The sequence below is a fragment of the Drosophila kikkawai genome, chromosome 3R (genome assembly GCF_030179895.1).
Source record: "Drosophila kikkawai strain 14028-0561.14 chromosome 3R, DkikHiC1v2, whole genome shotgun sequence".
Classification (NCBI taxonomy): Eukaryota; Metazoa; Arthropoda; class Insecta; order Diptera; family Drosophilidae; genus Drosophila; species Drosophila kikkawai.
In genome coordinates, this window is record NC_091731.1 from 25,414,849 (window position 1) to 25,441,640 (window position 26,792).

General features: G+C 43.1%; 2 protein-coding genes, 1 long non-coding RNA gene and 1 other non-coding gene across 5 annotated transcripts; 1 reads left to right on the top strand and 3 right to left on the bottom strand.

The window, feature by feature from the left end:
• Positions 1-1,145: 1,145 nt before the first annotated feature.
• Positions 1,146-1,217, bottom strand: TRNAT-UGU (transfer RNA threonine (anticodon UGU)). The gene has a single exon. It is a non-coding gene; the product is annotated as a tRNA-Thr (tRNA).
• A 1,094-nt stretch (positions 1,218-2,311) lies between these two features.
• LOC108080425 (uncharacterized) lies at positions 2,312-3,754 on the top strand. The gene has a single exon (XM_017175157.3). It carries the CDS (start codon positions 2,312-2,314, stop codon positions 3,752-3,754), a length of 1,443 nt encoding a protein of 480 aa, XP_017030646.1.
• A 5,504-nt stretch (positions 3,755-9,258) lies between these two features.
• Positions 9,259-11,055, bottom strand: LOC108080465 (uncharacterized). 2 transcript variants are annotated; one of them, XR_011445226.1, is made up of 4 exons: positions 10,939-11,055; positions 10,680-10,881; positions 9,517-9,989; positions 9,259-9,444 (listed from the first exon to the last, which is right to left on the bottom strand). It is a non-coding gene; the product is annotated as an uncharacterized lncRNA (long non-coding RNA). The 2 variants fall into 2 exon arrangements; XR_001770910.3 differs by lacking the exons at positions 9,259-9,444; positions 9,517-9,989 and adding an exon at positions 10,131-10,594.
• A 12,130-nt stretch (positions 11,056-23,185) lies between these two features.
• LOC138928727 (eIF-2-alpha kinase GCN2-like) lies at positions 23,186-25,393 on the bottom strand. The gene is made up of 3 exons (XM_070286247.1): positions 25,340-25,393; positions 23,594-24,585; positions 23,186-23,538 (listed from the first exon to the last, which is right to left on the bottom strand). Exons 1-3 carry the CDS (start codon positions 25,391-25,393, stop codon positions 23,412-23,414), a joined length of 1,173 nt encoding a protein of 390 aa, XP_070142348.1. The 3' UTR covers positions 23,186-23,411.
• Between the last annotated feature and the right edge of the window lie 1,399 nt (positions 25,394-26,792).

Here is a 26,792-nt window from a genome sequence, read left to right on the forward strand (position 1 = left end):
TTTAAAATTAAATCTTATATTCCAGCAGAATAATATTAATATAAACTGAAAGTTTATACAGGTTTTAAGAAGCAAAAACACCTTTAGGACATTAACTCAATAATACCTTGTATAATTCTATTGATTACACAATTTTATTTCAGAAAATGTTTGACTATGTAAGTCATTCCACTTGTGCAACATGAATTAATACTTTTCCCCGCTTCTGGATTCAAATGTGCATACATCACATCGCATAAATTCACGTCGCCAAACAATAAAGTCAAAAGGATAATGCGAATGCAATCGCCACCAATGATGGAGGTTCAAGTCTACTTGCATATGTATACGTTTGTATGCTAAAAATGCAGTGGGTGGCGACTGGGTGAGATTTATTGGCTAATACTGGCACTGCCTGCCCTGCGCATAAGAGTCGAGGCCAAATTAATTAACAACAAGGCAGGCTCATTGTCTGCTGTCGCTCGGGTCGCGTTGTTGGTTTTTAATTAAGGAGTTGAATGGGAATCAAAATTAAAGTGATTTATGCCAACGATAAATGCGTAAGGAGAAATGCCAGGGCTTTAATTATAAACAAATAGGAAGGCAGTAAGACCGCAGCTAACATAAACAAATAATTAAAAGCACGCCGCCAAGTTGCGAAGTCGCTGGGGGTCGATTTTTATTCAAAAACATTTGTGTCAATATTTACCCCCGACACAAGGATGTCAACTAATAGTCTAAGCTAGCGTATCCTTGGCAAGTCCTTGGGCATATCGCTTGGCACTCTCGTTACCCAGTGTTTACCCAAACCGCAGGACCTTAGTGGTGGTGGTGGTGTTGGCAAAGGAACTTTGTTGATGTCCTGTCGTAGATAATGTCACACATGATTGCTCCTGGGCGGTTTCTGTGTGAGTTTCTAATTAAAAATGTAAAACATTTGCTTTTGTCAACGGGACCGCAAAATATCTAAATTGAATACACATTTGTGGGTGACATTTCCCTTTCGGCTTTAGAGCTTTAAGGAGGGTTAAGCAGGACCTGACGAGGTGGATTGATATGCTTGTAGAAGAGCAGGGGTAAACAGAAAATTAAACCAGAAAACCGAGCATTGGCAGAGCACTCTTTTATGTCAAAGAAATATTAAAAAAAAAAGAAAGCTCACTCGATGCCTCCTGTGAGGATTGAACTCACGACCCCTGGTTTACAAGACCAGTGCTCTGCCACTGAGCTAAAGAGGCTCACATGAGTCTTGCAGAAAAATTCCCTAATTAAAGGTAACTTCTCGAATTGACAGAAGTATATATCTAAAATTGAAGTAGAGCACCCATAGCATCTTATCATTCTTATAAGCAGATAAAAATCGATATGTTCGCTATCAACTCTCACAAATGTAGTCTTGTCATACATGAATTTTACCTTCTATTAATGAAAATGTTACATTAACAGAGTTGTACTTCAACTCATATCGATATAGTTTGTACTCTAGTACAAATCGAACTTTTATTTATGAGTAGCAAAAGCTTGACTTTGCAAAATTCTGGCTTCAATTAAACCCGAAATACCCATTTAAAGCCGCAACAAAAAACGGTTAGTCAAACCAAAACTGGTTCTGCTGGCTTAATCCTTCCAGACGAATGCGCTGAAATTATTTATTATGACGCAAAACTTTTTTCCGGCCTCGGCGTTATCTCCTGTCCAATAGAGCCGAGGGGTCTCGGTCTCGTTCTGGGTCTCGCATCCGCCAAAAGCGATACGCCACCAGACCCATCATCCGCCCACTTGCCAAAAAATCAAAAACAAAAGTGAAAAGCTGCCCAGTTAAGCCCTCGATAAAGAGCTTTAAAAGGTGTGTGCCAGGACAATTTGGTTAAGCCGAATTGTTCAGTTAGCGCAACTTCAAAGGCTGCAAAATCTGCTCAGGCGGCACAATCGAATGAAATGGGTAATTTTTCGAGGATAATTCCCTTTAAGAGCGGACTCAGATGGGCGATTAACTTTTAATCGAAAAAAGGTCAGCGGTAACGGTTTACTCAAAATAATTTGCAATGCAAAGTGGAATCAGGAAAATACAGCAATGAAATCTCATTCAGCAAGCACAGAGCTAGTACTGTGGTGCATGGTAACCCTGGTGGCAATACTTAACAATAATTTTTCCAGCATTATCTAACCTAACAATTGCAGCAAGCGACGCTTTTTTTTTGCACTCTTGTCACAAGAAAATTTTCAACCGGATAATTTGTAATTAAATCCTTGCTTGATTGGTGAATTTTCGCAATTTATCTGAATAAATAAATAACTTTATGTAGAAAACCCCATAGAAAAAAAAGAAACTATGCCTGTGGACCAGGTCATCATATCCTACTTGCGCAGGCGAAACTGCATCAATGTCCTTCTGCTCAGATCGTTGGACCTGCTTCAGCCCGACACTCTCACCAAAACCCCCTACGAGATGATCGAGGTGTCTCCCAACGGGATCTGCTTCTCCGAGCAAAACCTGGAGTATCGCATAGACCTGGATGACATCTTCGAGCTGGCCGTCAAGTCCGAGGACGGCGACCCGCTCTATGGTATGGGCGAGCTGAGGGCCAACAATGTGTCCTTCGGACTCTATCTCCAGCAAATTGATTTGCGGAAGTTGGATCAGTTCACCGTTGACGTGTACGTGGGTGAATTGCCGCTGCGCATCAATTCCACGGCGCCCTGCTCGCTCCACTGCAGCAACTGCGCCAACGAGGTGATTCGACGGCAGCAGTTCCTCAGGATCCAGCCAGTCCCTGTGATAACGATGCGTCCGAATAACTTCTTCTGCGGTCGCTTCAAGATCCCGGTGTATCCGCAGGAGGACCAGCTCTTTTACGGATTGAACTACATGGTTATTTCCTTCCAATTGCTGGGCGACGGGGTGCTCCGCTCCTGGGAACGTCGTCAGCTGGAGTGCTCCCGCTGTCGCCAGGTCGTGGGCGAGGTCTTGGGCCATGATGTGGCCATCCAATTGTTTGCGGATGCACTGCGCGTGATGACTGACGGTTCTGGCACCAAATTTCCGGTCAAGTTCAGGGAGATCTTTGGGCACGTGACCGCCACCCAGTTGATGGTTCGCTTGCTCCACGACACCGAGCCTTTTAATCCCGAGAAGACGCGCCTACTTGTGAAGGCCGTGCGTCCCGATGGCCAGTTGCATTACCTGCAGATGCTGGTGGACACTAGCCAGGTGCACCTCCTTCGTTCCCAGCTGCCCATCCCTAGGGAGCTAGAACTTACCAATGATGCGACTTCTGCGCCGGAACAGAGTGACTCCAGTAGCGAGGGTGACCTTGAGCTCAAGAACAGCGACACCAGTGGCAGTAGCATCAACTCCGCTCCTCAAGAAGAGGAGGAGGACACGGAGCGCCCAGAAACAACTCCATATACAGTTGACTGTCACTCCCAGCCACCCGAGGAAGTTCCGAACATTATCATCAGCTATGTGGAACTTCACGGCTGCCGCGGATGCCGCATAAAGTACCTGTTCTCGGGAACCGATCAGGAGTTACAAGCTAACCAGGATATCTTGGATCAGTGGCTGGATGAGGGTACCCACGAGATGCGCGTCTCCTACCCTATGATGATGGAGCTGCTCGCCGAACTGAACGCCAACGAGAACATGGTGGCCGCCCTGGAGAAACTTCCGGCTCCAAAGAAGTGCACCCGTCCGCGTCTCAGCTATATTATCTATGAGAAAGACAGCGACTTCTATGCCAGACAGCAGCTACCACTTTCGGAGCTCGACATCTAAGTACTAGTATTCCAAAGCCATCTGAATCTGGCTCCCATCTGTATTAGGTATTATATTAAATAATTAGGCTCAGAAATATCACAAGATTTTGATTTTATAAGAAGTGTGGGAAAGGGTGAAACATACTTCTTTTGAATTAAAGTCGTCTTGGACTCTTCTTCCTAATTTAACAATTCTAATTGCTTAATTCTGCCGAACTCCATAAAATTTTTACCCGAAACCCCCATTAACCCTTTCCGTCCTTTTAATAAGAATTTCCTTTTAATATTTTTACAAGTTTTTTTTTCTTCCTGCCTTAGATTCACGGCATATTTTCCTAATTGTCTTATTGTTGGCAATTAAAACAGATTTAATTGCGGAAGGCCTTGTACATTTTCAGGACAACCGATGCGGTTTATGGTTATCCAACCCCCCAACTTGGAAGGACTGACCACATCATTAATCGTTGGCTGGTTAGCGAAAAACAATTTGTCCAAATAACAATTAGGGCCAAGCCAACAGCAAACAGCAAGTAAAGCACCCTCAGGATAGGACAAACTCAACTCAAACGCCCACGCAGCAGGAGGAGGACTCTGGGATCAGGAATCAGGATTCGGAATTGGATTAGGAATCGGGGGAATCGTTAACAGCCTTTGACGCTTGACAGTTGGCTAATGAAAATCCAAGGGAGTGAAAGTGTCCAAGGCTGTGATGCAATTTGATTAATGATGGTTCAGATTTAAAGTTCTGTTTTCACCAGTTTAAATTTCTCGGGACTCCCAGGTCCGGCTGTGTTTGCTCACAAAATCCATCCATTCTATATGCATTCCCCGTCCATTATCCCACATGCAATTTGTGGCATTGTCCATCGCGGTTTCAGCTGTTTCTCTTTTTTATTTTATTTTTGGCTGGGACAACAATGAGTTTCAATTTTGGATATGAAAGAGGATTCGTTGGCAGGTGGACTGCAGTGGCTAATGGCCTGGACCGCATTGTTGGACAGGCTTTTGTGGAATGCTTTCTGTATGACAGGGAGCCCTCCCTAGGAACTATCCTAAATTAAGAAAGTGCATAGAGGTTATCGGGAGACTGCGCCCGGCAATTGCCAATAATTAACATAATGGAACCATAAATTGCGCTAGTTGAAGAAAGTCCAATGACACAGCGCAACAATTGCGTTGGGGTGGCAATTTCTAGAGAAAGCATGCGAAATTAATACAACCGCAACGCCCCATAAATTAATTTAGAAGTGCGCCCAGGGCCTCCTCCAGCAGATCGCCCGTCAGAGAAAGTGCCACCAGTGTCCATATGGCCTTTCACTCGCTCCTCCGGCCAATTACCAAGATGTATGCGTGTCGCGCACCACAGACCAATTAACCCCCATTACGGTCAGCCCGGGGAACTGCCCCTGACACGCCACACTCGTCCTGGACGGGGTCAAGTTCTGGTCCAAATAGTGGGGGCCAGTAATTAAGATTTCCAAGAGCAGCCACCAGCACCAGCTCGAGCACACATCCGTGCCGGAGACGCAAAACAAACTCACTCCGGGGCGGCCAAATTGCTTTATGATGTTGCAGATTATGATAATGAATGATGCCATCTGGACTTGCACTTGGTAAAATGACCAGGGCTATGTTGACACTTTAAGTGATTTAATGTTATGGTCTCAGCTGCCTCCCCTCAGTGCAGGCCCCAGGCACCCCTCATACCCTTAACTTGCTGGCATATTAATAGATTTAATTTATTAATATATTATGTAAGCACCAGCTATATTTGACATTTCTTTATTTTCCTTATATATATCAAATTTTTAAAGAAGCCAAGCTAAAGCTAAGGGAAATCATATAGAAATCTTCGAATTTCAAGCCCATGAAAAAGTATTAAAGCCTGTAGTTTAATTTTATCTATTACCTTACACTTCCCTCAAGTCATAGCATTTTATTTCGACATCTTTTTCCACTCACATGAATTCATAAAAATTTATATTTGGCACAAACTTTTTTTTACATATGGGAAAAGAGATACATTTTTGCCAGTTTATTGACACAATTGCGAACAAATAAATCCCAACTCCAGGCCACCGAGAACGCCGATTGTAAATGTATATCTGTGTCCCCAGCCCAGCTCCCCTCGAATTGAGTGTGAACTGCCATTGAAATGTTTTTGATTGGAAAAAATTTAATTTCCTATACGCTTCACACTGCTTATCGCGGTTGCATTGTGCTCCAGATTCAGCAAAAAAAAATTGACATTTTTTTCGTTACCTTCTGCTGCCACTGGTATTTTAAATTTAAATCAAGTGTTGCCCCGGCGGATATCTAAACTTTTCCCCCACCGCATATGTAACCGAAACCTCAAACCACAATTAATTAAGGCAAACGCTCTTGTCAGCGGCCACAGCAATAACGAGAGAATTGACAGTGTTTGTGGTCTTTTTGCGAAAAGTTTCTCATTGCCAGAGCAGGGCTTCAATTACAATTTTTCGATTTGCTGTGCGAGAGAATGGGGATTCCCATCGAGGGAGGCGTTCATTAAACGCTCGCCAAGCCAAGCTGTCTTTTTTCGTCGGTTTGGTCCTTTGTCCCGGGAACAATGGCGGAACCGCAGAGCGAGCCGGCGCAGAAGAGTGAAATCCATTTTTTCCATTAAATCGAGCCGTCGATTTTGCATGAAGCGAGGAGGCGCAAATGTCAGGCTCCCCGGTTAGATGGGGGCGCTGCGATACCTCGATAGGTTGCCACTGCCAAGGGACAGCGTGACAGAGGGGCGGCGGAGGGCACCAGGGACACCAACGAAGCGCCACCTTCAGCCCCCGTAAAACGCATTGACATCAGACATTCAGTGGAAAACGGATTTGGACACAAAAAGAAGGAATGCTCTTCTTTTGGTTTAACAGATTTTGAAAACAAAGTAAGAGAAATATATGCAGTTTGAATTTAAAAATGTATTAAATGGGTAATAAACATGAATTGAACTTAAATGCCTTCCCCTTTTAATAATTATTTCTATTAAAAATATTTCGAATTAGCAATTACTATCACAGAGTATTTCCAGTTCGTATATGTAGCTCTCCATGCTTTCAGCCATTTCGAGATAACTTTTTCCTCCCGATTCCCGAAATTCGATACACTTGCAAATGGCTTTTTGACAAACAATGACATGGACCCACTCACCTACGATTGCGGAGACATTTCTTTTGCTTACCTTTTTTCCTTTTGGCCAACCCTCGCTCGTGGCAATAGCATTTGCAAATGAATTGCTTATTGACAGTTTGATGGAATGATTCCCTCGCTGCCAGCCGTCGATTTGCCAGGCTTTTGTTATTCTTTAATTAAACGCTTTTGCTTTGCAAAAATGGATAAAAAAAAAAGCGAAATGCACAACTGCAAAGGATTAATTTTGTGGTGAATGAGCATTGAAGGTTTTTATGCTAAGTTTTCAATAAGGAAAAGTAGTATTTCTGGAGCACACTTTTAGGATAGCACAAGAAATATTTATAAATATAATGAAAAATATAATGCCAAATTTTCTTAATTCAGAATAATATATTTATTATTATATTAATATGTAGTTGTAAAGCTTGAAATAGTTCAGATCTCACATACTCGCCAGTTACAGTTGTCAAGTGTCAAGGCTCGGCCAGAAAGTCAGTTCCGCCTGATTGCATTTAGCAGGACCCTCGACAAGGCTGGCAGGCGACATATCCTCTATCACTGCTGGGCCATTAATTGAAGTCGCCTCCGGCAATTAACAACTCGTGTATGCAAAATCCATTAAATCACTTAAAAAAGCGGAGAAGAGCACATTTGAAACCACTTCAAGAGCGAATGACACATAATACGACTACAAAACAGTTGCCGCAGCAGGCGGAGATGTGCAGGAGTGCAGGGAGATTCGCAGGACACGCACTCGGCAGCTGGGCGCGCCCCTTGCGATGTCGATGATAATGTAACAACACTCAACCTCTTGGCAAAAAATGGGACATACTCGTGGGCAGGAGGGGTTTTTTTTTTTTCAAAACAGCAAAAGGGTTGGTCCTCCTGACTTCAAGGAGCGTGGTGTGTGGAGAATCAAATGAAATTGTCACAGTCGCAAATTTAATTACATCAGCTGGGGCCGCATCCCCCCAGATGCCAGTTCCTGGGCTTAAAGCTGGCCATAAATCCAGGTGCCATTCCCCCAGACATATCCCATTCCCCGCCCCCTTTGGGTGTATCCGCTCATCAACTGTCAGAATTGAAATTCCGAAAAATGTCACAAAATTTGACATGTACAGAAAAGAACTCCCGATAATTCATATAGGTACGTATGCATGTTGGAATATGTCAAGCATGAAAAACTGATAAGGCCAGGGAAAGTCGGTCGGTCGGGGATAGAAATGAGTGGATTCCGAATCACAAATTCATGTGGCATACTTTCGGGCCGAGCAGCCAGAAGCACTCAACTAACTAACCCTTTGAGGGGCCCGAAAAAACAGCCTCATTTACAAATGGCACACCTGAGCCAAGGCTTTCTCTCCACTCCCCCCCTTTTTCAATTAGCCTAAAACCCGGTGACTAAAAGCGAAAAAATGAATGAACTGCCTAATGCCTTTTATCCCACTCATAATTCGCATAATGACAGAACATCTCGTCCCGTAATTTGGCCAGCGGACAAACAACAGCCCCGGCTGACCACTCCCGGATGCACTTCAACTTTCCACCCTGTTGCGTACAATCAGCGGCAGGACACCGAAAGCCCGGACGGATCTCCCCCGTAGCAGGACATTGTTGCAAAAGTGCGAAACCGCAAATGTTAAACGCAACACACAAGTCAATTCCGCATCCCACCCGAAAAAGCCAAGCCAAAACCACGGTGACAACCGCAACCAGGCCACAAAGCTCTTCAATTTGCTTGCCGTCTATTATGGTAGCTCATTGTGGGATTACCCGAACCCGAACCCGAGACCGAACCCACACCCAAGTCTAAGCCCTGAAACCAAACCCACCCCCAACTGGAGGCCGCACCACCGACGCGTATGCGCCTGGTTTTCGGTGAGGAATTGCTAATAAAAAGGGTGGAAAATCCACTTTGCTATGGCATTTGATTTTGATTTTTTTGCGACTCCTGGGACAGCCGGTTGTTGATGGAACGAGGGGAGAGCTGCCGCCGAGCATTGGTAGATAAAGTTGATTGGTATAGGACTCGATGACTTCTGATGTCAGCGGATAAGTAGCGGATGCACGAAGGGAAAAAGCATTGTAGAAATTAAGGAATTAGGAATTTATATTTACAAAAAACTAAGTAATTTTGAATTTATAATTTGTTAAAATTTACAATTACCAATATTGTTCATTAATCAATATTAATTTTGAACTATATTTCCTATTGTATCTAATTTTAAGACAATACTTAGTTATACTTTATATCTCCCTCCTAAAAAGAGATCAAGAAAATTTAATAAAAAAGTTTAATAAATCCGATAGACATATAATCAACCATTAAATTGTTCAAAGAAAAAATACCCCAAAAAACGGCGAATAATTACTTAAATTATATCAAAGTCAATGTCAATAGAGGAATCTCCTTCAATTGACCAATAAAACCGTCAAAAGCTAATACCATCTGCACAATGTGAACACTCAAGCCGAGACGATGATGATTACCAGACTATTTTCGGGGGAAAAGAGAACAAAGAAGCGACCTCCAGCTGGGCGACTTTTGTGCAGGTCCTGTAGGATTACACTCGATTACAGGATACATTACAAGTTCGACGGGTGGCAGTGCCACCGGTACCGGCTCACCCGCTGGGAATGATCAATCATCAAGTCCAAGGGAAATCGCCGAACTTTCATGCCATTCCGGCCGACCGAGCACGGTCAGTCAGGTCTCAGCTTTCGAGTTTCCAGCTCGCATTATAATCATAGAGCAGCAACCCGATGTTAATTATGAAATTGCGCTTCGGTTATCCTGGTTGCTGAACAAACAAATCGTTCTGCAGCGATATCAAAGAATGTTTTTGCATTTGGTCCGGCCCGGGCGGAGCTTAATGAAAACCGGAAATCCACTTGCTGCCGCCCAACTCCTCCGTCGGTTCCAAACTTATTGCGTGCTATTACATCTGTCCGGGGCGAGTCTGTCTGGGTTTTGAGATCTGTTTGCTTTAGTACTTGCCTTCCTCTTTTTGAGTTCCTTTTTAGGCGATTAATTAATGCAATTAATCTGCTGGCTGACTCCCCGGTTCGCTACGAAGCTGATGGACTTGTTTGGGGGCGCACTTGTATTCCCCGTTCGGGGAATGAGTGTAAATAAATGGTTAAGATTAAGTTGAGATTATTACTAATCAAGGAATTCATTAAGCCTATAAACAAAGATGTGTAGGAGCAGAGGAAGCATGACAATTAATATATGGTGCATATGTGGTTAAAAGTTACTTATATTATTAATATTGACAAAAATCCAAACTATCTGTAATATCTTAAAGAGTAATGTCTGGATTATTCATACTCTTTAGAGTACTTAAAAAATCGTTTGAAAATCTCAATTATTGGAGACCAAATGCCATTAGTTTTTGATCTGTCTAGGTTACGCCATAAACCCACATCAGTAAAAAAGGGTAGGTCCTGTGAAATCGCATTCAGAATTGCTAGTGTCGCAATCGTGGCACTCAGCGATTGGAACTGAACAAATTACCATATTAATTGCTACTAATTAAAAATTCATTAAAACACTGCATTGCGGCCAGGGGCCAGGACCAGGCCAGGCCAGACCGGAGCAAAATCGGGCAATTTATTATGCTTTGTCATCTCGGTCGACAGGAGTCCGTGTGCGCCAACGATAATAATAAACATTTTCATTTTCATAATTCCTACTCTTTTATCGCTGCGGAATCAATGAGTTCGAGTTCATAATGGTTGCCCATCGGTGTGTACTTTCAATTAGTAGCCAACTCCGGGCCATAACTTACCAACTAAAATATGCAAAAACACTGTTCCCTGCTGAAAGTTTCAATAGCATCGATTTGTGGCCCTCTGCTGGCTGTAATTATGAGCTCAACGAGCCCACATCCCCTCCTAATGCCACATCCCCATCCATTCCGGCATCACCTGTAACATCTGTGTGCCCCCGCCCCTTGTTGGGTCGATGTCTGTTCAAGCCATAAATTCCGGCTGTGTGGCACATTAATTAATTTGGCTTTGTGCGCCATTTCAAAAAGGATTATTTACCGCTGTCCTGCGCACATATGCAAGCCTGTAATGTATCTGCGTGTGCAGCCCCAACGGGGTTGACACATGTGATTAGTTTCTGCCTTGAATAATTAGACTGAATAGAAATGATAAGGGATCTATATGAAAACTATAGAAATAGTGAGGTATCTTACTTTATTTCTTAAACTCAGTTCACCTCAAAGAGGTGCGAGTCCTAACCCCTTCTTTCTGCCTAAAAAAAGCACTTCTTCTCAGCTGTGCTACCGAAAACTTTGTGACATTATAAAATCTAATGAACAGAAATTAATTTACAATAATAATAACTCAGCTAACACGGAACATCCGGAAGGAGTTACCGCGTATACAGCGACTGAACCCCAGGGAGCAGCTTTGGTTTACGATTGCAGCACTCGTTCCTCCGCCACTGGACTGGCTTTGAAAGAGTTTCCGCTTACAATTTGCATAAAACTCTTCGGAAACCTTCGCGCAGCTGATGGCGTTAATAAGCGGGAGTCCAATTTTAGTGGGTGGAAGGAGCTTACCTGTTGCCTGGGCCTCCGACTTCGATTCCCAGCCGCCGCTGCTGTGTAAATGGATCGCCCTGTGAAATGCGGTAATTGTGTGTAATTAAATCCAACTCTGTAAAACAAATGACAACACTTTGCCGACAGCCAGCTGGAGATGGAGTAATGTTGTGGTGGGTGGGGCTTGAATTTGGCTGTCCTTTGAGGTTGCTAGGACACAACCCTTTACTCTCGTCCCGTTCCTGGCAGCGTCTTGTCTTAATTATGTAGCGTGAATAATTTTTGCTCTTTGTGCGGTTTCTGTTCACGAGTCATTGATATTATTTAAAATTTGTGTGCTCAAAGGGAGAGTCTTCTTCTCGCATTAATTAGTGAGCACTTTGTTTTGTGTATTCTGGAAGGGAAATTCAATTAATGCAGCTTAAAGAAGTAACTCTTATTTCCTTTCTTCTACAGACGATGCCTCACTAATTTTCACAGTTTTCGGTAGTATTTACTTTTTTGTTTATTATTTTTTTATCTTTAAAATTTATGTATTTAATATTTTTTAAATTCCTTATAAAACCGGCCAGAAATTTAAATTCATTTCGATTACTTTGGCGCCGCTTGGCAGTAGCAACAACAGTAGCAGCAACCACAACTTTTTACCTTTATCGTGTGACAATTTTAAATGTTTACCCATTTTTTGTCTAGTCTCTTCAAACTCTTTTATTTTCGCTTGTGGTAACGCTTGTCTGCCTTCAAGTTTTTTGTTTATTTGTGGCTTTCATTCAGCGAGTCGGATATCGCCGGCGACAATTTGCGGTGCCAGCAAAAAACTATTTGAAAGTGCTAAATTTCAGATGGGACAGGAGCACACAGAGCAGGGATCTCGGCTTAGCCGGCACACAATTTCGTTATTGGCCGGGTGAAAAACTGGTGTCGCTGATTGCTGGATTGTTGGCTGATTGAAACCACCAGAAAGTGTCGCTGCAACTTGCCACCGATGTTGCCGTTGCAGCTGGCTCCGTTTTGTTTTCGCGTGGGTGTTGCAATTGATTGCGGACAACGGGAAAGCTGCAAAATTTGCATTTAATTTGATTGAGCTTGCTCCGCAATGTTTACAAGTCAAAGAAGGTGCTAATGAGTGAACAGCGTGTGGGCTGGACTCATGTGCAGTGTTGACTTTGGCCCGGTTAATGGTCTTATTGATGTCTTTATCTGGCTAAAAGGATCCAGTTCTGTGCATAACATTAAAGACTTTAAAAAAGAAGTACAAAATAATCTTAAAATACACTGGCTAGTAAATAATTGCTTTCTTAAACATATAAACATCTTGTAATAAAGACTGCGTTTTATATTTTTATATGCCGTTGAAATTCTAAAGAGTTAGCTTTCTTTTATATATTATTCTAATTAATAATCTCAAATTAGTTCTTATTCCACCATAAATCCCCTAGTCTTTGCAGCCCCACTGAACTCTCATTCACTTCCAAAATATTGTTGCAAAACCGATTACGTTATCTCTTGGCCACGAGCATCCACTGCGACCTGGCCAAGTGTCGTAATTAACCTTGGAAACGGGCTGCGACTAATCCTGAATTATTATTTTTGGTAGTAGTAAAGATGCTTAATGGTTTATTTTCAATTTACGGCCAGAAGCCAGCCGCTCGCCATATGAACAATTAAAAGGGTTTTTGGAGGCTGTGCGTTTGCTTCCATCCATTTCTCCCCAGCCGGGAAGTGTTTCCGAATCATTTGCATATGAATTTTCAACCTTTCCGCCTCTAGTTGAGCATTCAAATTACTGTTATTATTATTTTCACTCATATGCAGAGGGACGGTGGCTGGCGCCAGAGGTTGAGGGTTGTGCTGTAACCATTAAAAGGCCAGCACGACCTTTGGCTGGGAGCAGTTCCGTTCTCGGATTTTAATTCTATTAGACGGGTGGGGAGGACGTGAGCCAAGGCCGCTTATCTGAAGACACACACATGTGTCCCTGCTCGGGCGCCAAAAAGGTTAAAATTATAATTTGCGGCTTCTGCTTGCCACTTTATTACCCTCGGAACAAAGTTTGGCATTTTTGGCAGCCAACAAGCCGCGACCACGATGTTGACACGCTTAATTTCTTGGCCGCATTCATGGCATTTGTTTACATCGTTTAGCCGGCACCCCAAAGACAAAAGGGATTTTTAATGGCTTTTTTGGCGCTTGGCTTATCGGCGGCGGATATCCTTGGCAGCTGGCTTGCCACAAAACAAATAAAGGTTACTCGTACTTTGCCACTAAACAACTCGCATGCTGCTCATTCGCTCGCTGTTTATTTTGTTTGTGTTTGGGCCCCGAAAGTGTAAAGTTTTCCCACTTGTTCGAGGATAAAGCGTGAGATAAGCGTGGCTGGGTTTGAATTATTTCGTTGGGTTTCCTGTCCGCCAGCGGAGACTAGACTTCAGCATCAGGGCTTGGGGTCAGATGGAGGTGAGGCTGTGTTGTTACCTGGCTTGACTTCCTTAAGCCGAAACAGAGAAGCGGAGACTTTGCCCAATCCATTGCCTTCTTAATGTCTGCAAGTTAAAGCTAATGGGTTCGGAAGTCTTTATATCTGCAGATAAATAAACTATGCCAAAAAGTATTATATTTAAATAAAATGGTAATACTGAGATTAACCTTAAAGAAATGTATGGCAAATCTCTATTTAATCCCCAAGACTGCACTCAAATCAACCAATGCTCCATCCCCGCCCACACACCTTAGAATAACAAATTGTCAACACATAAGATGGCATTTAATCTTCAACAAATTGCCGAGGCACTTGTAAGGACAGCTTAAATAAATAGTACGCGCCTTCGTCACTCGACTGCCGCTCCACTTCTGCGCTCCAGAGGGCAATCTGTCAAGGCAAGAAACTGAAATACGCATCGTGTTATGCAGGAAATTTTTGTAAAATCGTTTTTTATTCTCCCCTCGCTCCGATGATGGCTGCGAAATTTGCATTTTAACTCAATAAATTCACTTTGCATGCGGCAGCAGTGTGGTGCTCTATAAATCTGTTAGAGTCTAACGACTACAAGCTTCTGGCTGGAAGGGAGTTCTCTGACTGGCTGGCTGGCTGTCTGGCTGCTTGGCTATATCTGGTTGGTAATACAGCCCGCGGCGGCTCAGTCATTTCCCAGCTACTGATTTGCTGGCTGCGAGTGAATCCATCGCCGGCTTATGGGATTACACCAAGTGTGAGTGGATAAATAACTCACACCGTACCTGGAGAGGTGGAAGCCACGAAGCCTGCTCCTTTTGTCGCCGCCTTGAAGGCGATATTTGCGTTATTTACGATTATTTACCATTTCACAATTTACATGTGCCAACAACATCCCTCGCCTTGTATCTTGATATGCTGATTCTTCCCGATTCTTTGGCACTCTTATTTATACCACAATTACTTGGTCTTAACTCGGGGATTTGCTGGGTTCTTTAGTGGCAAGTAAACAGTTTACAGAGAGAGAGTTGGGTGAAATGATTATAAAAAGTAATCTATTGAAGATGCTTGTGGTGCGGATTATGGAATACATTGACTCTGCAATTAGGGGACAATTATTGGCTAGGAATCGTTATCATCAATAAGTTACTAGCTGAGTAGAAGATTTCCTTGACTCTGCAATTAGGGGACAATTATTGGCTAGGAATCGTTATCATCAATAAGTTACTAGCTGAGTAGAAGATTTCCTTTAGATTTTATCCAACTTCAACCAAATTCTTTTTATTTAAAAATACATTAGCTTCGATTTCATTTAAAAAGTCTTTACCAACTGTTTATGGATTCATTTAATTCGCACATTTGGCCGGCACTCACTGGCCCATTTCAATTGTATTTATGGCACAATAAGCCCAGAGCAATTACATAAAGCGCGCACAGCACATTGTCCCATATCGGTGGACCGACCCCATGCCAGGCCAACCAGCGAAGCCACCGCAGAGGAGCGCGTTCGAATAAGCAAACGAATGCTGAGACCAGAGACCAGTTCAGCCCGGCAATTTATGCACTGGTGCGATATTTGGCCGACGGCATTTTGATTATTGAACCGAACCCAAATCGCTGAGCTGCCTCCACGGCAGGCTGCGGAGAAACTTCTGTGCGGATTGTGGCCGCAACCACCAGAGTTTGCAACTAATTGAATTATTAGCACAGGCTGCGAGGCTGGGATACTCGGTGTCTGCATCTCCGGCTCGTACTGTGAAATTATTGTTGTTCGGTGGTTGACAAGGATCAGTGCCGACGCCTTATTTGTGTTCTTGCTCATTGCAACGGACCCAGGTTCCCTGAATCCCTGCTTTCCTGTTGCCTGCCCTCCCATTGACCTGTCTCTACCCGAAAAACCGACACCCGGGGGCAGTGGGTGGCCCTGCTCTAACAAGCGGGTGTTGGCCACGTCCAGATTGGGTCTGGCTCTGGCTCTGGGACCAGGAGTGGCCACTGGAGTGGGAGTAACTCGGAACCGCCCTGCCCGGCGGTGCTCTGCCTGCTCTGCGACATGTGCACACGTATTGTTCTTGTAAATCATTGATTAATTCTTACTTTTGCATATGATTAGAGAAAGTTGTCGAGGGCATAACTGCAAGTGATTTTCGAATTTGCATTTTTGACTTGTTGAGGCTGCGGTGGTTGGTTGGTGGTTGAACAATGAGCGATAGTTACGGTCACGACTGGCAATTAGTTTTATGGCGGGTGAACTGGGACGACCTCAACGAAATTGTGTGATTGAGGGTAAGAAGCTGAGGTTAACAATTGAACCGGAAAGGGTTTCTTAGTCAGCAATCATAATTTCAGTTTTACATTTGACACCACATGTGAATAATTATGGCTCTTATTATGTAGAATTATCCTTTAAATTCCAACAAATTTTAGCACATATTTCCATTAAGAAAAATGTGATTGTCCGTCCCAGTAAGCCATCATCCAACTGGCTCCCCATTCCCCAAGTAACCTACAAGCGACCATGACATCGACCAACGACAACCCTTCGGTTATCAACCATCAACAAGGAAGTTCTTGTTTGGATCGGAGTCACACTTTCCTGACATCAGATTTCCCATCAGCCAAATGTCAGGGATGTCAGCGTGCCAACAATGACCAGATATGAGCACACACACCCAGCATGTAATGTGTAATATCCATCCGACACACACCGCTCACTCACCACAGACTTGGCACTCGCTCGCTCTTTCCTACAAAACTTGGTATCTGAGTTGGCAAAGTTTGCTTACTTTGTGCAAACTTTCGACCAGGACAACAATGCAGGACGCCCAGAATTTTCATAAACTTTGACACTCTGCCTTCCGCCAGCCTCAAAGTTTAAGCCTTCAAACATATAAGGAAATGGGAAGCCTTAAACTGGAGCAGACTGCTTCTGTCAGGCAGGAGGAAAGTGTTCTGCGCTTCCGCACAATTAGTTTGTTCCAAGGCGAGTGCACCTCCTCGTCCTCGTCTCCTTGGTGTTGGCAATTTGCAAGGTGCTAAGCGCAGCCCGGGAACAACAACAAATCACTTAGCCCTAATGGCTCATGGCGTCACTGCATTTAACCGAAAAACCTCAAGCAGTTAAGCGTCACAGAAGGAGCTGTCAAATGGTTGTCTTTTCTTCTCAGCCCCACACTCGATGGGCACAAAAACAAGAGTTTTCAAAGACCGAAGCAGAGAATACTCTAACAAAATGTTTAAAATATTAAGATTTTCAACTAATAACAGACATGTTTTCTTCAGTAAGAGCATAACAAGTAAAGCAAAAAGGGGATGTCCTGAAACTGGAACATTGCACGATGCTGCTAAGGACCGAACTCGACTGACAGCCCCACCACCAGTCATCCTTTAAGCGCTCTGTGTAATGAGCGACCCAATTAGGCAAAGTGAGTGGCGGTGGGAGAGATGCATATGAACCGTAAGACAATTGAACAATGTGCTGCAAGCAATTAACCAAGAAACCGGCAAGACAGCAGAGAGGCAACGTAAAAGGCCATAAAAAGATGATACCAAGGCGAGGGAAACTGACTTCCTTATGAGGTACAACCTGCAAAGCTGCCACTTAATACCTTTCTTGTAAAAAATCTTATTCTTATTTCGAGTCATGTTTTTTTTAATGATAAACAATTGAAGTTGTATTATTTAAGTTGCTTTCTGAAGACAGATTTTCACAGAATATATTAATTTAAATAACTAAGTTTTTTTTTTTTTTTTTTTTTTTAATGTGTATATATTTATTCAATAATAACAAGTATACTGCTACCTATGTGGCAGCTTAAACAGGTTGTAAATTATAGGGGAAGAACGAAATTTAGTTATAAATGATTATACATTAATTTTATACTATTTACATTTTAATTATTTACATTTAATTATTAAGCTACAAACAGTTATATAAATCTTAACGGGAGGTCATGTGGGTGGTATTTTTTGAGTCTCCTTTTTCTTGGTCTCAATATGAGCCTATTCGCTAGGGAGTTAGGATGAGTACCAAGGCGTTCATGGTACTTTTCTGCTTGTATCCGTATTACGTCGCCTATCTTTGGGATTTTGAGATCTCTTTCTATATCCCTAGTTCTCATAAACCAGGGGGCGTTACAAATTGATCTAAGAATCTTGCTTTGCGCTACTCTAATTTTGTTCAGGTTAGACTTAGATGCTATGCCGTAGACTTGCAATGCATATTTCCAGATTGGGCTGAGAACAGATTTATAAATTTTAACTTTATTGGACAGTGAGAGCTTATTTCGTGGTGATAATAGCCAGGACATACTTGCTGCCTTTGAAAGCACAGTCTGCTTGATCATCGTTGTGTGTCTCTGGAAAGTAAGCCCTCTATCCAAGATCACACCAAGGTATTTGTAGTAGGCCTCGTGCCGAAGTACCGAGCCAAGCATGGAGATGCCTGGGCAGTTTTTTGGCCTTGTGGAGAATGTGACACAAGCACATTTGCTGCAGTTGATGCCTATGTTCCATTCTGTAGCCCACTTTTCGAAACGTGTCACGTACTCCTGCAGGCCCAAGGTTGCGATATCTATGCTTGGACTTCTGACCATAACTGCAGTGTCGTCGGCGTAAGTTGCGATGAGCATATTATCATCGTCGACTTCGGTACAGCCCCAGGAATCTGGCATATCTGATGTATACAGCGAGTATAGTGTCGGACCTAGTACACTGCCTTGGGGAACACCGGCTGAGATTGGGCGCTTTGACGACTTTTCTCCATCGACAACCACACTGAATTTTCTTTCAGATAAAAAGCTCTGAATGAGGAGAAAGAGCTGAGGAGTTATTAGATTCTTCAACTTGCTTAGGAGACCGTCGTGCCATACCCTATCAAAAGCTTGTTGAATGTCCATGAAAACAGCGACTGAATACATTCTGTTTTCCATGGCTTCTAAAGCGAAATTGACTACTCGATGTAGCTGTTCAGGTGTGCCATGACTTTTCCGAAATCCGAACTGCCATTTCGGAATAGCTCTGCTTACTGTCTCTTGTCCAAGGATCCGGTCCAGTATAACCCTTTCCATCATTTTGCCCAATGCAGGTAGGAGACTAATTGGCCTGTATGCATCAACTTCTGTGGGTTGCTTTCCAGGCTTGGGTATCATAGTGATGATAGCATTCTTCCATGCACTTGGGTAATGACTCAGCCTTAGGACACTGTTAAACAACAGGACTATAAATAGCAGTGCCTTGATAGGCAGAAGTTTCAGCGTTTTGTTGTCTAGAAGGTCCTCTCCTGGCGCTTTTTTATTTTTGAGCTTTCCGATCTGTGACTTGACTTCTTCCAGGGTTACTGGCTTACAGGGAAGAGCCATTTGAAAAGGTCTGTCCAGTTGCCTTTCCACAAACATTCGATTTTCCATCGGAGTTAGGTCTAGCGGCTTAAATCTGTTCTCTAGATTATCAGCAAAAATATCCGCCTTCTGCTGACTTGACCCACACCAACCACCAGCGGGATTTCTGAGAGGAGCCTTTGGGATAACTTGTCTCTTGAATTGGCTTGTGAGTTTCCACAAGGAGTAGTTTGTCGATGCATCTGGGCTCGCATTCTCTAACATCTGGTCTATATGGTCTTGCTTGTTCTTTTTCAAGACTTTGCTTAGCCGATTTGACAGTCTTTTATAAATCTTGTAGACGCGAATATCTCCTGTCCTTGTGTATTCTCGACGGACTCTTCTTTTAAGCTGTATGAGAACTAGAGCATTTTGTGGGAGTATATTGCTTCTATTTTGGTTCGGAAGGTGTCTTTGATTCGGGCTAGCAGCTGTCGCAGCAGTGTATATATTTTCCATGAAGGCTGCTACCTCAGCTTCAAGATCATCTGGATGGTTGATGACAGCGTTGAGGTTAATGCTTCTGTCCAGGGATTCCTTAAACTTTTCAACAGAGGAGCCGGGCGGTAGTATTGATTTCCTTTTGGCCTTGCATTGCGGTATTTGACTTAGTGTTGCGACAATTGCCAAATGGTCCGAGGATAGCTCGTATTTGGTTTCGATCGAAAGTTTGTTGAGTGGAACCCCATTTACGATGAAGAAGTCCAGAGCTGTCGGTGTGAGCCTGGTATTTGAGGAGTAAAAGGTAGGTTCCCCAGTAGCTAAAACTTGGCTTGAGCTTGAAACTATGGCCTCTTGAAGACGCTTTCCCCGGCAACAGGACCTTAAATTTCCCCACCATTGATGCTTGGCATTAAAGTCACCTCCAGCCAAAAATTTTGGGCCTAGAGAGACTAGTAGCTGGTCGAAATCGTTTCTTGTCCAAGGCTCGCTGGGAGGAAGATACAAGGAAGCTATTCTAAGTACACCACCATTTGTTAAAATATCAATGCAAGCTAGCTGTAAGTCTATTCGCGTTGTGGGCTCCCTCTGCGTGTGGATAATGCTGGTCTTGATGAAGATAGCAGAGCCACCTTTAGCGGTGTTGCTAGGGTGATTGGCAAAGTATTGGTCATAACCAGGAAGGTAAAAATTAAGGCCGGGACGCATGTGTGACTCGGTAATAAGCATTATGTCTATAGAGTTATCAATAAGGAAAAGACGAAGTTCTTCACTATTTTGAACTATACCTCTTGCATTCCATAATCCGATTTTTATTGTTGAGACTGTCATTTTCTAGAAATTAGAACCTGAACTATATCGCGAAAAGCCTTGTTCGACTCAATCGTTTCCATAACTAGTTTGAAGAGTTGATCCAGCCTAGTGTTAATATCGAAGATTGCCTTCTCCAAAGTAGACAAATTCCTATTGGGGTTGCCTCCAGGTATATGTGCGGCAGACTGCGTAGCTGCAGCGCTGGTACTGTTTGGAAGGTTACTCCTTGCCATGTCTGCATAAGAGACGCCATCTCTGGTAGCTGACATGGAGAATTGTTGACCGTGTCGGCTTTCGTTGGTCCTGCTGTTCGTTGAGTTGCTTAGCCTTATTCCAGATTTTAGTTTCCTGCTTAGTTCCAACCTGACTTTGCAGCCTTTAAAACCTGCAGGGTGATTTTCTCCGCAGTTTGCACACATACATTGGTTGTTAAGAATTGACTCGCACGATTTCGAGTTAGTAGGATGATCTCCGGCACAATTCCCACACACAGGCTTTATGAAGCAACAATTTTGAGTATGTCCAAAATTTTGGCATTTATAACATTGGACGAGGTCCCTATTTCGAGTAGCCTTTTCCACAGTAACTCTGTGCCTACCAATTTGCTTAATTTTAAGCGACTCGGCGACATTCGTAGTCATCTTGAGATTGACATAGAACAGATTTTGTCTATCATCAACATTAACGTCAGCCGTAGTGCCGCGCGTGCCAGGCTTTCTTGGACAGTAAATATTGACTACGTTGAAACCTTTGTCCGTGAAGCAACGTTCTATTTCCTCTTTTGGAACTGTGGAATGTATGTTCCTTAGCACCAGCTTAAATGGTTTGTCCTCTCGGAGTTGATGATGCCAAAACTCGCAATTTAAGGCAGTCAGGCTACGAACCACCTTGCGGAATGACTCTGCATTGTCGGTGTATATTCGAGAAACTCCGAATTTGGATGTACGAATCTCATAACTATTTGCATCGATAATTTCGTCAAGGGTTCGTTCCAGAGTGAGGATGTCAGTGACCTTTGGAACACAAATGGGTGGAGGTTTTTGGCTTGAAATTTGTGCTTGGCTTGGCGGTGGATCAGTCATCTCCTCATTTGTCTCCATCTCCTCAATTGGGTTCGTTTCCTCAACAAAAGGTGCGAAGCGGTTGTTGCGAAGTCCATTGGAGGTCGAAGCTTGATTTAAATTGCCAATTTTGGCATTGTTTACATTTGCCTTAGTCTTCTTTATGTCGTCTCTTTCTTTACCGCTGCTTGGAGGGTTACGTTTCCTGCTACGAGTAATACTTGGTGCTTGGAACGAGCACCCCGTAGCGGGCGGGATCGGGAGATTGTTAGTTCCCAAAGATAGAGACGTTCCTGCTGTAGAAACTGGGCTGGTATATGAGGAAGCTGCAACAGTGTAAGTGGTGGTGCCAGAACTGGCACTCGTAGCTGTAACGGTGTTTGTTACAGGTGTAGCTGAGCTAGTCTTAACAGCATCTGCATTTCGTTGACGAAGGGTGTCCAATTGCCGTTGAGCCAAGTCTTTTGCAAGCTTGGCTCGAAGTTCCGCTGAAGATTGGCCAGCGATTTCCTTCATCTTCTCAAATCCGGGCAGCTCTTTCGGGAGCGGCGGATAAGAAGGTGAGTTCCCATCCATTTATTAATTAACTATAGTTTTCGATTACGAAAATTATAGAAATCAAATTCAAAATGTTCAAAAGTCTTTACTTCTTATCTCCCGCTGGGCAGTGAAGGCGCAAGCGAGAGACAAGACCGAGCCCAATGGGCGAAGTCGTAAACAACGCTTACACTATGCTCGGGTGGTAAACAAGTCGGACTCGGTAAAGACCCCGGCGGTACGGAGTCTAAAAATAGATTACGCGCAGATAAGCACAACAGAAGAAGTTGAGGATCACTCTCTGGTTGCTAATTAGGAGCTTACACGACCGTACGAGACAAGTGCACAAACTCGACTGATATAAATTTCGTGTTTAAAACTTGTACGTATTTATAAAATATAGATGAAGACTCAAATCTTGGTTTGCTCTGTGTGTAAAATAAGTGATTTTGAAGCTTAGCCCGGGATTCAATTTTTAACTTAAGTGCTTTAGGCTGAGTCGATCTAGGCTTTTTGTTCTGATCAAGAATATATATGGTTTAAAGGGTCGTAAATTACCGCTTTGCAAGCTTTTGACTAAAATTATAAAACCCTGCAAGGGTATAAAAATATCGATTTTATCGAAAAATATAAAAACAAAATTAATTTTTATATTAAGTAAAACATAGCATTATGGCTATTACTGAAAAATATAAAAAATAAATAAAATTACATTTTTAAATTTCTGAACATAAAAATTTTTCAAAATTGATTTTTGTTTCTTTTCCGATTATATTAAATCGGACAGTACCTTTTTTTTGTTGCCTTCCATACTATTTGCTACCCTCTGAAGACTGAAACTTACAAATTTTAAGTTAAAATCTCAATGTATAGTTAAAAATATATTTCTATATGTTGATATTTACGTGCATATGATTTTTTTTCTTAGTTTTTAACTATTCTTTTGACTTAGGCGTGAACAGCATCAGTATAGGATTCGTTTTACTTTAAACCAAGTAAGAAATATTAACTAAAACTAATTATAACAGATTTGTTTTTTCGAATGTGTGGAAAAGGATCTTGAAAAACTTAGATTTCTGGATGGATCTCATCAATTTCCTTACTCTCCACTTTAAAGTTAAACTTATAGAAACAAATTTTGATTCGATTAATGGGTAAATGGCATCAGAGAACACAGCCACTTAAAGTAGAATTTTGGCCAAAAATTTAGCTTTGTGACAATTCGAAGCTTAACCTAGGGACGAGCACTACTAAGTAGTTCGGCCATCTTTAGTTTTGCTGTGGGTTAGATGATGACGCGATAGTAGGAATCGGAAATGCTGTACAAGGCCACAATTGGTGTCTTGGCATCGGTTAGATAGTCCATGACCTCGTCATTTATATCCGATATATAGCGTTTGTATTTGGGAAATCTGTAAGATATAAATTCTTATCAATTTCAGATTTCTTTGTAATTTCTTTACTCACCTTTCAATCACAAAGTTGATTTCCGGTTCAGTCTCTTTTTTGCGTATTTCCCGCGGGTTGATGGCCCCCACAATGGCATTTACCACAGCCGGCGGCAGCTCCACCACCAGCACCACAAAGGTCTCCTTCTTGATGAACTGAGCCAGGGTGGAGCTCATTTGCTGCGCCACCTGATTCTCCAGTCGCCGCTTATAGTTGGCTGTGGGCTTTTCGTGGGTGAGAAAGGAGACCTGCAGATTCGGCAACTGGCTGTAGCTGTAGCTGTTCTTGATGGTGGCATTCGAGGCGGATGTGCTGAGTCCATTCTCGCCGCGCTCCTTGCCGCCGCTGCTGCCACCGCCACAACCACCACCAGCACTCGTGTTGAACACCTGGCTGGAGTTGTCCACAGTGGCTCCGCTTATGGCCTCCGTCCTTAGAAGTTTCTCAATAAACTCCACCAGTTCGGTTCTCGTTAGATGCCGCTCCTGAAAGCGGTCTCTCTCAAACGAACGCACTCGAAGGGAACCATTCTCGGCCACCAGGATAACATGCAGAGCTCCCAGTCGAGCTAGATCCTGGGCTTCATCGCCGACTTCGCTGGCGGCCTCCACAATGCCGCAGCGGATACCCACCGACCAGAGCAGCCGCATTATATAGGTTACATCCTTGAGAGGCGGTCGCGTGCCACACACACAGATGCCCACATCGATGGCTCGACAATCTTTGGCATACTCCACGGCGGCCACCAGTTTGTCCAGATAGAAAGTCATGCCTGCGCCACTGAGCACTCCCCTCGATGGCAAGGCGCAGTTGAAGCTTTGAGCCTGCCGCTGAAACTCGTGCAGCATGGCATCGTAACGCTCTCCAATTGCCAGAACCGAAGGATGACCAGAACGATTGGGCTTGAGGTCAGCAGTCATCTGCCAAACGATGCCACCACTGCTGGCACGCTCGAAGCTGAGCGGCAGACCTGCCCAAATGTGAATGGGACACTGGGAGAGCAAAAGAAGCTGCAAGATCAGGGAATTTTGTATAAATTCCTTTAAATCATTTTATTGATGTTATTAGTTATGTGCCTAAAAGTATGTTATAACTATTTATGTATTTTTTAGATAGGTTACTAAAAACCAGGCCGAGTCAAGAAATGTAATAGGATCATAATTCGTATTCTTAAAAATGGAATTATTATTATATTTTTGATATAAGTATTTAATACCAACACATTAATCATATTTGAACAGACAGACTACCTCATTTCCTCCCTTAATGCAGTATTAACCCTCGGAATTTTCTAATAAAAATAATAATAATTCCATGGTTTTTATCCACTTAACTTTATCTGTTTATTAGAATTATTCCGTACCATTTAATTCTCGAGGTACCATATCCAGAAGCTGCTCATTACCTTCCGTTTAGATACTTTCTTGGCTTCACCGCAACATGTGCTTGCAATTTAGTCTCCGCCTATCAATTGCACATTGGCTGCCCTGTTGTCCGGTTGTCCTTCTGTCTGCCTGTCATTTGTTTATTAGATTTGTCAATGCAACAGTTTTTTTCGCTTCTCCTCTTTTTTGTGGTCAACTAAGGGAGGCAACGAGGACACATTCACAAGGCCATAAAAGTCATTGGAATTGCAAATGGATGGACAGGAGGAGCGAAAAAGTGGCGAAAACTTTTCGGGAACGACAAATGCGCCTGTCACATGCAGGCGATGCGTATAAATTAGTGGCCATTGTGCGGCATCTTAAATGTCAAAAGTGACACCCTCGCCCCCAGCTTTTTGGCCTTTGTCCGGCGCACCTGAGGCACTCGGAACATTTGACTCAAACTGCCGGGGAGGACAATAAATTTCCCTTTTTTGCAGGCAAAGGGCCAGGGAAAAGGAGGAGGACTCGTACATGAAACTACTCGGACTCGTTGTGGGTGGGCCGGGGAGAAACGATGACCACTGGACGCACGGGTGAACACGAGACCCGATCCCATTCTATTGCATAAAAAACAGCGTTACGGCCAAGGAACAACTTGCTGGCTAATAAAAATGGAGAGGGATCAGGAAAAGCAGGGACAAACCGCTGCAGGGAGGTCACCATTATGTCCAGGCTGGGGGTGTTTAAGCGGAAAAGGTAAGTGCCATTGAGGTGGCCGGGCTGGCAGGGATCTTAGTCAATATCTCAGGCACTCTGCCATTTTTCTTCATTTTTTTAGCACACGGCCACCGGCATACCGGCATATGTGCAAGTTACCCGGAAGTTAAGCTGTTGTTTATGTGTCACAATAAATCATGTTCAATGCACACGAAACAATTTCGTCTAAGTGGATAATGGAAAAGTCTCCCGTCGTAGTTGCTTCCTTTTGCCTCTTCCTGAAATGGCAGACACTGGTGTAGTTTTTATGTAGCTTCTGATTAAATGCCATAAAGGAGCGAGAGTCCATTGAATTGACAGTGCAAACTGGCAAGGAAGAGACTTTGGAAAAACGGGATAGATGCAAGGATTGAAAAAGTTGAGCTTCTTGAATGATTATTAAATGTAAACAATATATATAATTAATATATATTTAACGAATACAAAACGTATTATAGTGCTTTAATTCCTCAAACTTAGTTTTTTATAAATAAATACCTACCATTCAATGTACTACCGTCTTAGCAAGCCTCCCTAGCATTTCCCACCACCATTATTCTCTCTGAAAATCGCTTAATATATTCAGATAAACACACCCGCAAGTCCCAGTTGACTTTTTTTTTTAAACGCTTCTAAATGCAAATAAAAGAAGTCACTTAAAAAATTATTCAACCCACACTTGACGGGCGGGCGACTGGGGACTAGCATCAGAGGTAGGAATAAATGTGTTAATGTTCGCCCCGAAACGCTTTTCGAATTCGTGTCAGTTTCGCTTTTACGAGGTAACCAAATTCACAAATTCGCGGTGGATTGTGTGTTGGGGGGGGCACGCGTGTCACTTACAGTGATTTACGGGGAATGGGAGCCGGTTTCCCGGGGGAAAAGGTTCGGGAAAGGGCAGCCTCAGTGCCACAAATGGCATCTACGTGGTCTGGAACTGGCGGATACGCAACCAGACGTACCCAGAAGACAAATATTTCGTCATATACATATATACCGGTGTAAATATTTAGTATTAAAATTATTATTTATTATTATTTAAGCGTGGACAGCTGTTGCTTTCGAGTTTGCTTAGCCTTTCTGAAGTTCAAGGT

What these genes read in the sequence shown, in the direction of transcription:
- LOC138928727 (XM_070286247.1), bottom strand. Translation starts at nt 25,393, where the DNA reads ATGTTCCGAGTGCCTCAGGTGCGCCGGACAAAGGCCAAAAAGCTGGGG. An exon ending in CCAAAAAGCTGGGGGCGAGG is followed by an intron (nt 24,586 to 25,339) that starts GTGTCACTTTTG and finishes CTGATCTTGCAG; the next exon opens with CTTCTTTTGCTCTCCCAGTG. An exon ending in ATCAACTTTGTGATTGAAAG is followed by an intron (nt 23,539 to 23,593) that starts GTGAGTAAAGAA and finishes TATATCTTACAG; the next exon opens with ATTTCCCAAATACAAACGCT.
- LOC108080425 (XM_017175157.3), top strand. Translation starts at nt 2,312, where the DNA reads ATGCCTGTGGACCAGGTCATCATATCCTACTTGCGCAGGCGAAACTGC.